This window comes from Hibiscus syriacus, unplaced genomic scaffold, assembly GCF_006381635.1.
Source record: "Hibiscus syriacus cultivar Baekdansim isolate YM2019G1 unplaced genomic scaffold, ASM638163v2 tig00000063_pilon, whole genome shotgun sequence".
NCBI classification, from domain to species: Eukaryota; Viridiplantae; Streptophyta; class Magnoliopsida; order Malvales; family Malvaceae; genus Hibiscus; species Hibiscus syriacus.
Window position 1 is genome coordinate 2,089 of NW_024061757.1, and position 14,616 is coordinate 16,704.

The following is a 14,616-nucleotide window of genomic DNA, read 5'->3' on the forward strand; positions in this document are numbered from 1 at the left end:
GAAACCTACCTTACCCAAACCCTATCTACTCAAAAACCAAATAAACTACCAGTACAACAGAAAATTCAGCCAGTATACCACCAAAGCATAACTTAATAGATTAAAGACAAACAATTTATGCTTTAAGTGTGGAGACAAATTTGCTCCAGGTCATCAGTGCAAATAAAGCAATTGAATATGATGACTGAGGATGACACTGTTTTACCTTCAGAAATTTTACCAACAGATTCAGAGCAGCCAATTATGCAAGAGAGTAGAACCTAGAAATATCTATGAATGTTATTACTGGATGTATTGGCCATAATATATTGAGGATTCAAGGAACAATTCAGGATAGACCATTAAATATATTGATTGACAGTGGGAGTACCCATAGTTTTTATACCTCAGTGGGTTGATGCTGGTATACAGGTAAATACTCCTCATCCTTTAGCTATTATAGTAGCTAATAGACAACAACTCTACAGTCCAACAAGGTGTAATGAGGTGGAATGAAATATGCAATGGCACTCTTTATACATGATTTTAGACTCCTTCATTGGGGGCAGTGATATGATGTTAGGTGTGGATTGGATGAAACTGTTTAGTCTAATCTTGATGGACTTCAATAACATGACACTGTGTTTTGTGCATGAAGGGGAGCAAATTATTATACAGGGTCAATAACAATCAAATTTTTTGCAGCAGATTTCTGGAGCTACCCTATTGAAGATGACAGCTTCTGATTCACCTATTTTGGGACATGTAGTACTATTCACTATGTCTGAGGGTTCAAAGATTATTTCTACAGCTATCAACATCTCTTGAACCAATATCACTCTATTTTTGCTGAGCCTACAGGTCTACCACCTATAAGGAATCATGACCATGCTATTCCTCTTAAACCTGAAGCTACTCCTATTAATTTAAGATCCTACAGATTTCCCCATAATCAGAAAGCTGAAGTGTAAAAGCATATTGCTAATGCTCTCCCCCTCTATTATTCAACCAAGCAAATATCCCTTTGCTTCTCCATGCCTTCTTATCAAAAATTATGGTACTTGGAGGTTTTGTGTAGACTACAGGAAGCTTAACAGTATGACAGTAAAAGATAAATTTTCTATTCCTGTGGTGGAGGACCTATTGGATGAATTACATGGAGCAGTTTATTTTTCAAAAATTGATTTAAGGTCTGGTTATTGGCAAATCAGAATTAAGCCTAAGGATATATACAAGACAATATTCAGAACTCATCAGGGCCACTATGAATTTAAGGTAATACCCTTTGGGCTTACTAATGCCCCTGCTACATTTCAAGCTTTAATGAATGAATTGTTTAGTTCATTCATTAGAAATTTGTCTTGGTATTTTTTGATGATATCCTAGTCTACAGTACTTCTATGAAAGATCATGTCACTCATTTACAAATGGTTTTAGAAGTATTGCAACATAATCAATTATTTGCCAAGATGTCCAAATGCTCTTTGGACAGACTCAAGTAGAATATTTGGGCCATATTATTTCAGCTGCTAGAGTATCTACTGATCCTAAAAAAGTGGAAGCTGTGAGAAATGATCTGTGCCTAAATCTTTAAAGTCTTTGCGTGGGTTTTGGGACTAACATGCTATTACAGAAGATTTATAAAGGATTATGGCTCAATCAGCAAACCGTTGACACAGATGTTAAAAAAGACAGTTTCAAGTGACTATGAAGCTTTGAATGCTTTTGAAGAATTGAAGAAAGCTATGTTTGTTGCTCCTGTTTTAGCCTTACTAGATTTTGGTAAGAGTTTTTATTTAGAAACAAATGCCAGTTCAGAAGGTATTGGTGCAGTTTTATCTCAAGATGGCAGACATATTACCTATTTAAGTAAGGCTCTAAGTCCCAGACATGCAACACTCTCTATTTATGAAAGAGAGTATCTTACTATTCTTTTAGCAGTCTCTAAGTGGAGGCATTACTTAGAGGTAAATCTTTTGTGATTAAAACAGATCATGAACCTCTAAAGTACCTATTGGAACAAAAATTGACTACTGTAATTCAAAAGAAGGGATTGACTAAATTATTGGGGCTAGATTACACTATTTAGTACAGGAAGGGTAAGTCAAATGTTGTTACTGATGCCTTATCTAGGCAGTGGGAGGATCAAGGTCAGTTCCTTGTTATGGGAACTACCTTAATCATTCCTAGTTGGGTTCAAGAAGTTGAAGGAAGTTATAAGGAATATTCTATAACTATGCAATGGATCTCTGTCTTAACTGTTAATCCTAATGTTGATCTTAAGTGGAAGTATTCAAGAGGTATCCTAATATTTAAGGATAGAGTCTATATTGGGACTGTTGGGTCTCTTAGATTACATATACTTTAGACACTACATGATTCACCTCATTGAGGTCATTCTGGAAGCCAAGCTACCTATCAAAATATTAGGTCTTATTTTTATTGGCCTAAGTTGAAAGCCATGGTAACCATTATGTAAGAGCTTATGCAGTCTGTCAACAAATTAAGGTGGAGCATGTGGCTAAACCAGGACTGTTACAACCCCTACCTATTCCTCAACAAGCTTGGGAGGTAATTACTATGGACTTTATAGAATGTTTGCCTACATCATTGAGAAAGAATTGTATTCTTGTGGTGGTTGACAAGTTTACTAAATATAGCCATTTTTTGGCACTAACACACCCTTACACTGCAGCTGATGTGGCTAAATTATACCTAGACCATGTCTATAAGCTTCATGGCTAGCCTAAAATGGCCATTTCAGATAAGGACAAGACTTTCACTAGCCTCTTTTGGAGAGAGCTATGAAGCAGTTAGGGACTATGACCCTATTTATCACTGCTTACCATCCTGAAACTGATGGATAGTCAGAAAGAGTAAACCAATGCTTAGAACAGTATCTAAGAGGTCTTTGTTTTTTTCAACCAAAGCAGTGGGCTAAGTGGTTGCCTCATGTTGAATGGTGGTATAATACTACCTACCATACTGCTTTAAAATTGACACCTTTTGAAGTTCTATATGGCTACAAGCCTCCTACTATGGTATGGTAGTCAGACACTCCAGTATAGGAAATATCAGATTTAATGCAAAGCAGAGAAGATATCAAGCAATTAGTTAAGTTTCAGTTAGAGCAGGCCAGTAATAGAATAAAGCAGAAAGCAGATAAAATAGGACAGAGAGAACTTTTCAGGTGGGGGATGCATTTTACCTGAAATTGCAGTCGTACAGACAAACTTCCCTTGCCCTGCGAAAGAATTTAAAATTAGCAGTACGATTTTATGGACCTTACAAAATTATTGAAAGAATTGGAGAGATGGCATACAAACTGGATTTACCTGAGAACTCGCGTCTACACCCAGTTTTTCATGTGAGTCTTCTGAAGAAACACATGGGTGACTCAATAGTCTCTTCAACGGATCCACCTACCATAGACGAAGATGGTCAGTTTCGAATCGAGCCATATAAGGTTATGGTAGAAGAATAATAAATCGACAAAATAAACCTGTCACGCAATTGTTGGTGCGATGGAAAAACCTTGATGAAACCAGTGACACGTGAGAAGATTACATTGTCCTCAGAGGTCAGTTTCAAGGCTTTGATCCTTGGGGACAAAGATCGTTTCCAGCTGCGGGTATTGTTACAGTTGGAGGAGATGAGCGTGGAGATGAAGAATGAATTGGGAAAAGAGGAAGTCAAGGGTTAGGGATTGAGGCACGAGATGGGATTGAAAATGGGGAATTAAGGATTGAGGCATGAGAAGGGATTGAAAATGGGGAATTAAGGATTGAGGCCTGAGTCTTCAGTCCAAAACGAGTTGGAGCAACCCAAGTTAGGTGACCCAATAACCTGCAAAGAGAATGAAGAGAATATTAGTCTGTTATAAGTTGTTATAAAAGATAAACAACTGGCATCCTTTCTATTTACGTTTTTAGCCCTATAACTAAATAATACTGGTTGAGAGGCATTTGATTCCTCAAGTTATGAATGAAGTATTTCTTTCCTCTGAATTCTCTATTTCTATATTATCTTCTTCTCGAATCCTTTCTATTTCTCCTAAACTATAACAGATGGATAAGCAATAAAATGCTACCAATAGTTTTGTTATTCAGATTTTGTGTTATTCATACACTTGAGGCGAATGACAATCATGTTAATCATGTTTGAAATTTGAACAGAGAAACTTTTGCGATAAAGGCATGTGTTTGATGACAAGGGGATACAATATGTATCTGGAGAAGTTTATGTCGAGAATATCTAAATTAAATATTAGATAGGATCAATTTTAATTAGATAGAATCAGTTTTTTCTATTAGTTATTAGATAGGATCATTTTTAATTAGATAGAATTAGTTTTTTATTCTATTAGTTATTAGATAGGATCATTTTTAATTAGATATAATCATTTTTATTCTGTTGCTAATTTTATGCATAAAGTTGTTACATTGTAAACTCTATTTAAGTCAATCATATTCAGCTGAAATAAAAATGATTTATTCGGAACAAGTTTTTCCGTCTTTATGGTGTCAGAGCCAAAATGGCCAAACCCTACGATGATACCTCTGGTATCAACTCTATGAGTTCTACTCGCTCACCTCCAATCACCCTAAACACTGAATCCTTCCAAAACATATCCATCACTTCTCACAAGTTGAATGGAAATAATTTCTTACAGTGGTCACAATCTGTGAAACTGTTTATTCGTGGCCGTGGAAAATTCGGCTATCTCTCAGGTACCACTATGAAACCTGCCGAAGAAGATGAAGAATCTGAAAGATGGGAGGCAGAAAACTCGATGATTATGTCTTGGCTCATAAATTCCATGGATCCGAGTGTAGGGAGAACTTATCTCTTCCTACCTACTACTCATGACATTTGGAATGCTGTGAACGAGACCTATTCTGATCTCGGGAACGCAGGACAATGGTTTGAACTAAAAACTCGGTTATGGAGGCTAAAACAAGGAGAAAAAACTGTCACTCAATACTACACTGAACTCAAGACCTTGTGGCAAGAGGTTGACATGTTCAGCGACTACGAATTGAGTTGTGCTAAGGACAGGGCTCTATTCCAGAAGATGGTGGAAAAAGAACGCGTCTTCGAATTCCTTGTCGGCCTTAACAAGGAACTGGATGAAGTCAGAGGGCGCATTCTTGGTCGTGAACCACTACCAAGCACAAGAGAAGTCTTCTCCAAAGTCATACGAGAGGAGAGCCGGCGGACAGTCATGCTTGGAGGCCACTCACCAAATCCCACCGAGTCTTCTGCCTTGTTCACGGGTCAGCCACCACGTCGTAACGATCGTCGGAACGACAGAGATCGGCCAATCTGCGAGCACTGCAACAAGCCGGGACACACTAAAGCCAAGTGTTGGAAGCTACACGGTAAGCCAGCCGAGAATTTTTCAGCCAATCGAAATTCTCGTAATGCAAAAAGATTCCATGCCTCATCTGAAGATGCTTCTGAAGAGCCGAAACCTGCCTCAGAACTGTCTGCCTTCAGAAAAGAACAGCTAGAGCAATTTTATCAACTAATGAGTTCTCATTCCATATCCAACACTCCTAACCCATCATCTATATTGCCTCTTCATCATTAGCCCAGAAAGGTACATATCCTACAGCTTTCATAGCTGATTCTAAATCAAACCCTTGGATCATAGATTCAGGGGCAACATATCACATGACCGGTAATCCCTCCATATTCTCATCTTATTTTTCTTTATCTGGTAATCTGAAGGTAAAAATTACTGATGGCTCCCTAACCTCTATAGCTGGAAAAGGCTCTATCATTATTTCTCCATCTCTCACATTACTAAATGTCCTACATGTCCCAAAGCTCTCTTGCAATCTCATCTCTGTTAATCGTATTATTCATGATTGCAAATGTATTGCTACAATAACATTTGCTGGATTTGAATTTCAGGACCCTTGTTCGGGGAAGATGATTGGCAATGCTAAGGAGGTTGATGGACTCTATCACTTGGTCATGAACAATCCTTCAGATAAACAAGTTCAGAAACCGAGATGCTTTACTACATTGTCTTGTGAGAATGAAATAATGTTGTGGCATTATAGGTTAGGCCATCATAGTTTTAATTACTTGAAATATTTGTTTCCAAATCTTTTCAAAAAAAAAGACGGTTTTTCTTTTCAGTGTGAAGCTTGTGAATTGGCAAAACATCATATATATGTTTATCCATCTTTAAAGTATATGCCATCAAAACCTTTTTCTCTTGTGTATAGTGCTATTTGGGGCCCTTCACGAGTAAAAACAGCCTCATGATCTAGATGGTTCATCACATTCATTGATGATCACACTAGAGTCACGTGGATTTATTTACTAAAAGAAAAATCCGAGGCAGCAAGTGTTTTCAAAAAATTTTACTCACTGATCAATACTCAGTTTCAAGCAAATATTCAAGTTCTTAGAACCGATAATGGTCGAGAATATTTTAATGCAATATTAGGTGATTTTTTGAAACAAAAAGGAATTATTCATCACAGTTCTTGCGTTGATACTCCCAAACAAAATGGAGTTGCTGAAAGAAAAAATAGGCATTTATTAGAGGTGACTAGGGCTTTACTATTTGCTATGAATGTTTCTAATCGTTTTTGGAATGAAGCACTCTTAACAGCGTCTTATTTGATAAATCGAATGCCTACAAGAGTTCTTAATTATATTACTCCTTTGCAAGCTCTAAAGAATATGTTTCCTGAAAATAGATCTTTCACTGATTTAACACCTAAAATTTTTGGTTGCATTGCTTTTGTTCATATACACGGCCAAAATAGAGGAAAACTCGATCCCCGAGCACATAAATGCATATTTCTAGGTTTTTCACCAACACAAAAAGGGTATAAATGCTTTGATCCTAAATCTGGGAAGTATTATGTGAGTATGGATGTCACGTTTTTTGAAAAACAACCTTTTTTGACAAAAACTCTCTTCCGGGGGAGAATGACTCTGAAATAAGTTTTTGGGAACAAACATCCTTGCCAAAATCGGTTGTAAATAGCTCAGTGGAACCAATTCATATTTCCGTAACTAATCCTAGGATTTCATAACCTATAAATTCACAACCTCGTGAGACTCAAGTAGAAACCAACTTGGAACCACCTACTGAACTTCATGTTTATTCTAGACGGATGACTCGACCAAGTAATGTTCCACCGGCCCCCAAGGTATGCCAACCATCGGACTCGACTATGGTCCAAGGTACGACTTCTCTTTCTCCTATTTCTTCTCCAAATTTAGAGCCTTCTACAGAATTCTTTGAACCCATAGCCTTGCGCAAAGGTGTTAGATCATGTACCACAAAACATCCAATATCCAATTTCTTATCTTATAATAAACTCTCTCCAGATTTCAAATCTTTTTCCACCAGGATTATGGATGATGCACTACCTAAGTCGATACATGAAGCTCCAGAAGTTCCGAGATGGAGAGAGGCAGTTTTTGAGGAGTTAAAGGCCCTGAAGAAGAATGACACGTGGGATCTAACTCCTTTACCTGAGGGGAAACGATCTGTAGGCAGCAAGTGGGTGTTCACCATCAAATACCATGCAGATGGCTCGGTCGAGAGATACAAGGCAAGACTCGTAGCACGAGGCTTCACTCAGACATACGGCCTTGACTACAAGGAGACCTTCGCACCTGTGGCCAAACTAAACACCGTACGTGTCCTACTCTCACTAGCCGCCAATCTGGATTGGACTCTCAGACAGTTTGATGTGAAGAATGCGTTCCTAAACGGTGAGCTAGAGGAAGAGGTGTTTATAGAAGTTCCTCCAGGCTTTGATGAATTGAAGAAGGATGGCAGGGTCTGCAAGCTAAATAAATCCATTTATGGATTGAAACAATCTCCGAGAGCCTGGTTCGAGAGATTCACGAGAGCTGTGAAACAACATGGTTACACTCAGGCCCAGTCTGATCATACTATGTTCTACAAACACAATAATGGTAAAATTGCTATTATAATTGTGTATGTAGATGACATTGTTATGACAGGAGATTACACAGTAGAGTTGGAGTCGTTGAAGAACTTCTTATCCAACCAGTTTGAAGTCAAGGATCTAGGACAACTCAAATATTTCCTTGGAATGGAGGTGGCTAGATCCTCAAAAGGTATAATTATCTCGCAAATGAAATATGTCCTCGATATCTTGAAAGAGACCGGATTACTCGGATGTAAACCAGTGGCGACTCCTATTGATCCGAATCAAAAACTCGAAAAAGAAGATGGTGCTGAGCCTGTGGACAATAATCGGTATCAGAAGCTGGTGGGGAAACTGATTTATTTGGCTCATACGAGACCATATATTGCATTTGCTGTGAGCTTGGTTAGTCAGTTTATGCATTGTCCCTCAGAAAAACACTCCAAGGCTGTTTACCGGATTCTTCATTACTTGAAAGGGAATCCTGGTAAAGGAATCATGTTTCGAAGAATGGAAGTCGAAGAGTGGAGATCTTCACTGATGCTGATTGGGGCGGAAGTTCTACAGACAGAAGATTTACTACCGGTTATTGCTCCTTTGTCTGGGGCAACTTAGTTACTTGGAGGAGCAAGAAGCAACCAGTTGTCTCTAGAAGCAGTGCGGAGGCCGAGTTCAGAGCCATGACGCAAGGAGTATGTGAGTTGTTATGGCTTAGGAGGATCTTGGAGGAGCTGAAGGTTGAAGGAGATAAACCGATGAAGTTGTATTGCGACAACAAATCGGCAATCAGTATTGCTCAGAATCATGTACAGCATGACAGGACCAAACATGTCGAAATAGATCGACATTTCATCAAGGAGAGGCTAGAAAATGACGATATCTGCATACCGTTTGTTCCATCATCAGAGCAGCTCGCCGATGTTCTCACCAAGGGACTGTTTACTACGATGTTCGAAGGATTTCTGTCCAAGCTGGGAATGATTGATATCTATTCTTCAGCTTGAGGGGGGTGTCAAGAATATCTAAATTAAATATTAGATAGGATCAGTTTTAATTAGATAGAATCAATTTTTATTCTATTAGTTATTAGATAGGATCATTTTTAATTAGATAGAATCAATTTTTTATTATATTAGTTATTAAATAGGATCATTTTTAATTAGATAGAATCATTTTTATTCTGTTGCTAATTTTATGCATAAAGTTGTTACATTGTAAACTCTATTTAAATCAGCCATATTCAGCAGAAATAAAAACGATTTATTCGGAACAAGTTTTTCCGTCTTTAGTTTAAGAAAGGGTTTGCTAAGAAATAGGCAATTTTAACAAAGCTGCAGCAACCTACCTACATTCAAATGCATTGGTAGACCTGACAAGAAAAACCCTTCACTCAATTTGATTTGAAGAAAATTATCATTTTGTTCATAAAATACATTATAGAACCTAATAAAAAAACCAGTATGTTGGTTTTCCTAGTGTCACAAACAGAACATCAAATGCAAGATATTATGCATCTTTGTAAAGAATTTTGAACGATGACTTGTTACTGGAAGAGAAGATGGTGATTGGGGATGCTCTGCATTCTTTCCCTTATTCTTTCTCCTAAGCTGGAAAAATTGTTGCATCATGTCAGCACACTCCGATGCCAATATCCCCCGTCTGATTCCCATATTTGGGTGGAATGGATGGACTGGGGCTGCCGGCTTGTCTGTCACTTCTGAACCATTTCCTCCTCTTCCGTCAGGGAAAAGTCTACAAAATATAGGGTAATTCCCTCAGAAAAAGTTCCTATTCTGTTTCTTTAGTAGCCCGAATATAAAGACCAAAACCACATGCTATAATCAGCAACATTTTTGTTTTCGCACGCATGTTGTTGCGATTTTCAAACCACGGAAAAGTATAAATTCAAGCTTATAACAGTTGAATCTCACAGTACTACAAAATTCACCGGGACTGTTCTGGGTGAAGAATTTTATTGTCATAACTTGTACCTTATCCAGCTGCCATCTGCTCCTAGAAGGTTATTGGGAGCTCCCCACACAACAGTGTCAATTCTTGCCTGAAGTATTGCTCCAGCACACATAGGACATGGTTCAAGTGTAACATAAAGTGTTGTATCCTACAGGGGTAAAAGATTCAATCACTAAATGGATTGAATATAGAACCATTAAAAAGGGGGGGGGGGGGGGAAGAAAAGATATTTGTTCTGATATTACAACAACTGGAGCTGAAGCATGAACTTTGTCATCGAACAGATAGATTGCTAGAATTTTTAGTGAAATTATATTCCCATATCAGGCATGATACATCATCATCATTTGGTTATATATGGTGGCAGGTAGATTACCAAGTTCATCAAACTTCCAGCAATAACAACAAAGCTAACCTTTAGACAAATAAGTCCATTGCAAGTCAGAAAATGGCATTGACAGTTATTGCTATTCAAGAGCAATGAGAAGGCCCAAGCATTTTGCTGGGGGGCATTTCTCATTTGTTAATGAACCATATTTGGACATTTAACCCTTATTATCAGAGAAATTTAGGTGCACATATCCTTCACAGGTTTTCTCAGCAAACTGCCTGGTTAGCAGTGAAACTAGAATTACTGAGGAACTGCATCTTTAGATGCTTTGACATCCCTCCCCATCAAAAAGTTAATACACTTCAGAACTGAAAAGAAGAAATAATACCGCAAGCCTCCATGAACGAAGTATGTTCGAAGCTTCCCGTATACAGATCATTTCTGCATGTGCAGTTGAATCCCGTAATTCCTCTACCCTGAAATAAAATCATCAATAAAAAATGTTAAGAAATAATAAACAATCAAATGAAAAGCAAGTCAGTTTATTGAACTCACAAGTTGCGTCCACGAGCAATTATCTTCCCATGCTGCACTAGTACTGCCCCAACAGGCACCTCCCAAGAATCAGCAGCTTTCTTGGCTTCCAGCAATGCTTCTCTCATAAACATTTCATCAATTTTTCGCTGCTCACGCTCAAGTCTATATGCTTCTTCCCATTCATCAAATCTATCTCTTGGAACTTGTTTGGTCCGTTGAAGCTTTCTTTGTTTTAATTCCCCCTCCTTATCCTGAGACCTTGACGCTTTAGCTATTCTTGCACCGAAAGGTTGTTCCATTGTCCTTATTGAACCACTTCCCTGGGTATTAATTTTATCAGTTTCTGAAATCTCTTCTAGAACAAGAGATGTTTTTGTGCTTCCAGTTGGTAGCGGTAAAGATGATTGTACTACCTCCTTGCCTGAAGGGGCTACCTCAGAGCTACTAATGCCATGTTTTTCCTTATGTGAGGTCAATGAAATAACTTCTAATGCAGGCACAGTTTCTAATATATTTGAAGATGGTGAAATGTTGCCTTCAAGGTGTCCTACTTTTTCAGTTGTCCTTGTTGAGTCAGAGAAATCTCCTTCACCTTGAGTCCCTTGTCCCAACCGATGATGAGATATGACCTCTGAAGCCAGGTTGCTTCTTTCCCTTCTCAGATTTTCTTCAGTGTTTTCATTTGTTTCATGACCAGAAAACCATGCCTCGCTATGAACCGACTCATTAGGTGAAGTCCTTCCTCCGGATCTTGCAGTTGATCTTGAGCTAGGGGTCTGAGCACGTAAACTCCATCGTAATCGAACTATATCTCCCATAAGGGTCCACAAGGACCTGCCACTTCTCTTTATGGAAGCATTCCCTGACGTAGAAATTCCCTGAGGAGTTTCTGCTTCAAGCGATTCCTGAAAAGATGGGTCAGTTACATCCCACATTTCATCATCAGGTCCCCTTCCTCCAGAGCCCTTCGGTGACTGCCTCGTGTCATGCCTTTTCATCTTTGATTCTTCCTTGCGATATTGACCAGAAGCGTTCGGCCCATACTTATCACCTTCACATGCTGAAGTGAAGTCAGAACTTATATTACCCTGTTGGACCCCAGAAGTTAAGATATCATGCCTTGCCTTCTCAACAAACTCCCCAACAAAATGCGAGGATGATTCCTCTAATCGTTGAGCAGAATCCAGAGAATCTTCATGGGTAGTCCAGTTTAAAGATTCCCCATAAGTCTCACTCTTTTTTCTTGCATATGGTTTGTGGTGTGCAAATATAGTCCTTCCTCTTGAATGCATGTGTGAGGTGGCAGAGCCACTTTCTGAAGCTTTACCGGAAGCCTCCTCAGTAAAAATCCTAGTCATTGAATCATCATGCGGGAGACCTCCAGTTATCGCTTGAGGACGAGGAGGCATCAAAACATACTCCGTGCTCCTCTTTTCTGATTCCTCTAAATCAACATGAGACCGTTGTTCTCGTGTTTCTGAAACCAAACTCAAAGATGCTTGAAAACTAGAGCCCTCCTCAGCTTGTCCGCAAGAACTTGATACACTAGTAGGTTTCAAGTTCTCTTTTCTTGCTTTCTTTTGCTGAACTCTACCATTGGCTTCATTATGTATTTCACTTCTCTCATTAATCCGACCCAAACCCGAAGTGTTACTTTCATGTCCAATCAATCTTTCTCCAGAACTTGTTTGAGTATTGGTAACTATCTTAGTGTTGTCAGCATGAACAACAGATATATTTGTAATAGCTTGCATTCCTTTACCGGTCTCAACTCTCTGATGTAGTTTCTGATCAGAAGTGAAATGTAAACTTGAAGTATCATCCTGTTTCATATTTTGGGTTCCGGATTGTAATATTGAGGTCTTCTTGTTCTTGGCTTCATTAATTTCACTGGAGCATTCCGACCTTCTTCTCATTTCCAGTTGTCCGGTGACCCTTTCACCTCTTTGCTGATGTTGGTTTCTTGTCTGCTGAAATGAAGTCTGAGTCATGGTGGTATCTTCTTCCCATATCTTCATTTTCGATCCTGATCGTCTCTCAACTAGATTCCTGTCTTCTTCCTCAATCTTCATTCTAGATTCAGACTGACACTGCAAAGTAGAAATTCTTTCAGCACTGTCTCCGATTTCTGACACACTCACATTTTCTTCCCTTCCTGGGAATTGCTTCTCTTGGGAAGTTGAGCCGACATCACTAACATGGATCTTTGACATTTCTCTAACGTCCTGGCTTTTTCTTCTAGATTCGGACTGCCCAATAACTTGATTATTTGTACGAGTATGCTGAGAACTAGATCTTTTCACATAGTCACTTTGATCATTCTTCACCCTTCTTGCATATTCTTGTGAGGATTTTACCCCAGATTGTATTTCGTCAGCGGATACTTCAGCAAGCTTCTTCTCTGATTTTTTTCTCAAATCCCAATCAACACTAACACCCCCTGCATTGTCCCTCTTCAAGCCTTCTGTCACTTGTCCCTCACTTCGACCAGTCTCATCTCTTATTGATTCTGTTACAAATTGACCTTGGTCTGAGAGTCCAGTATCACTCTCCAAGTCCCCTGAAGATGACAATGAGTAATAAGATGAACAACTAGAACTCTTTGTTCTTCCCCTACGATGCTCAGCTATCAAGGATGACTCACTCTCTGCCTTCCTTCTAATCTCTCCCCTTGACTCAACGTCAATGGACTCATATTCATCCTTACAATCACTCTCCAACAGACCCGACCCGACAGTTCGAGTCTTCTCTCTATAACATTCGTTGGCACGGCTCCCTCTCTCGTCCAATTGCAATTCTTGCTTCTCTTCATTAGTGCATTCATTACCACAGCTTGTTTTGTTGTCCACTTGTTTACTTTTCTTCTTCAGGCTATAGCACTCACTACCATAACCCTTTGCTTTATTCACTTCCCTTATCTTGTATGAACTCCTATTTATTTCTCCAGTACCTAAACACTCCCCATCCGCTTCCTCACTCAATAAGCTGATCATGGCCTCGGCGGCATCGACTCCACCTAACAAATACCTAGAGCTAGCTGCATTATCCTCTGAAACCATACATCTAAACCTCCCTTTAGTTTTCCTAGCAAACATACTACCCGTAGAAACCTCGAAAGTGGCTCGATCAAGATCACAGCTCGGAAACCGCAAAAGGCAGCGGTATCCAGCAGGTAAAATGAACCTCCTAGAAGGTGAGCAATGAACAAGGGCAGATTGCTTTGATCCGTACAAAAAGCAAAGGGTACTGGGTAGCCTATGGGTGGTAGTGGCAAATGTAGCGCAGCAACAAGCACAAGATGAGCAACATGAAGAAAAACACGGTGATGACGATAATGGTGATGAATTGAAAACGTTGGAAGAACAATCGTTGAATGAAAATGAAATAGACCCATTACTCCTGAGTGAGAACGCACTTGAACTAATACTGCAAGAGTTGTACATGTTTGTTCGATATTAAGGTCGGGCTTTGAAGTTTTACCTTGGAGGAAGTGGTGAATTGTTTGGATCTGCTGGAGCTCGGACTAAATCTGCACCCATTTCAGGCATGTGGAGGTCAGATTCTCCTCATCACTTATAACATGGGAAAAAACGGCACTTCTGTTGGACTAAAAAGATTGATGGATCAGGATAGAGTGAAAAAGGGGGGGGATCGTTGAGTTGACGCGTTTGTTTTGGCCAAACTCGGTAGACTCGGTTGAGATCTGCATTGTAATTGTAATAACTTTATTGGTCCAATTGCGGTTTTATTCGTATACTATACTAAAATTTGGGATTTAAACCCTTTAATTTCATACATGATCTTACAAGAATTTTTTAATTACAATATCTAAGCAACGTGTCAATGTATATTTAGGATAAACTACAA

At 39.0% G+C, this 14,616-nt stretch overlaps 1 protein-coding gene across 2 annotated transcripts; it reads right to left on the minus strand.

Moving 5' to 3' along the window:
- Positions 1-9,351: 9,351 nt before the first annotated feature.
- On the minus strand, positions 9,352-14,403 carry LOC120117356 (tRNA(adenine(34)) deaminase, chloroplastic-like). Of its 2 annotated transcripts, XM_039137737.1 has the most exons (5): positions 13,390-14,402; positions 10,768-13,230; positions 10,601-10,688; positions 9,902-10,029; positions 9,354-9,662 (listed from the first exon to the last, which is right to left on the minus strand). In XM_039137737.1, the coding sequence occupies exons 1-5, from the start codon at positions 14,190-14,192 to the stop codon at positions 9,389-9,391; spliced, it is 3,756 nt and encodes a 1,251-aa protein (XP_038993668.1). In that variant the 5' UTR covers positions 14,193-14,402; the 3' UTR covers positions 9,354-9,388. The 2 variants fall into 2 exon arrangements, with proteins under 2 accessions (XP_038993600.1, XP_038993668.1); XM_039137669.1 differs by having other exon boundaries at positions 9,352-9,662; positions 10,768-14,403.
- Positions 14,404-14,616: the final 213 nt, after the last annotated feature.

Coding starts and splice junctions, on each gene's coding strand:
- LOC120117356 (XM_039137669.1), bottom strand. CDS start 14,192: ATGTACAACTCTTGCAGTATTAGTTCAAGTGCGTTCTCACTCAGGAGT. Junction 10,689..10,767: donor ATTGCTCGTGGACGCAACTT/GTGAGTTCAATA, acceptor ATTTTATTTCAG/GGTAGAGGAATTACGGGATT. Junction 9,663..9,901: donor GCAGATGGCAGCTGGATAAG/GTACAAGTTATG, acceptor TATATTTTGTAG/ACTTTTCCCTGACGGAAGAG.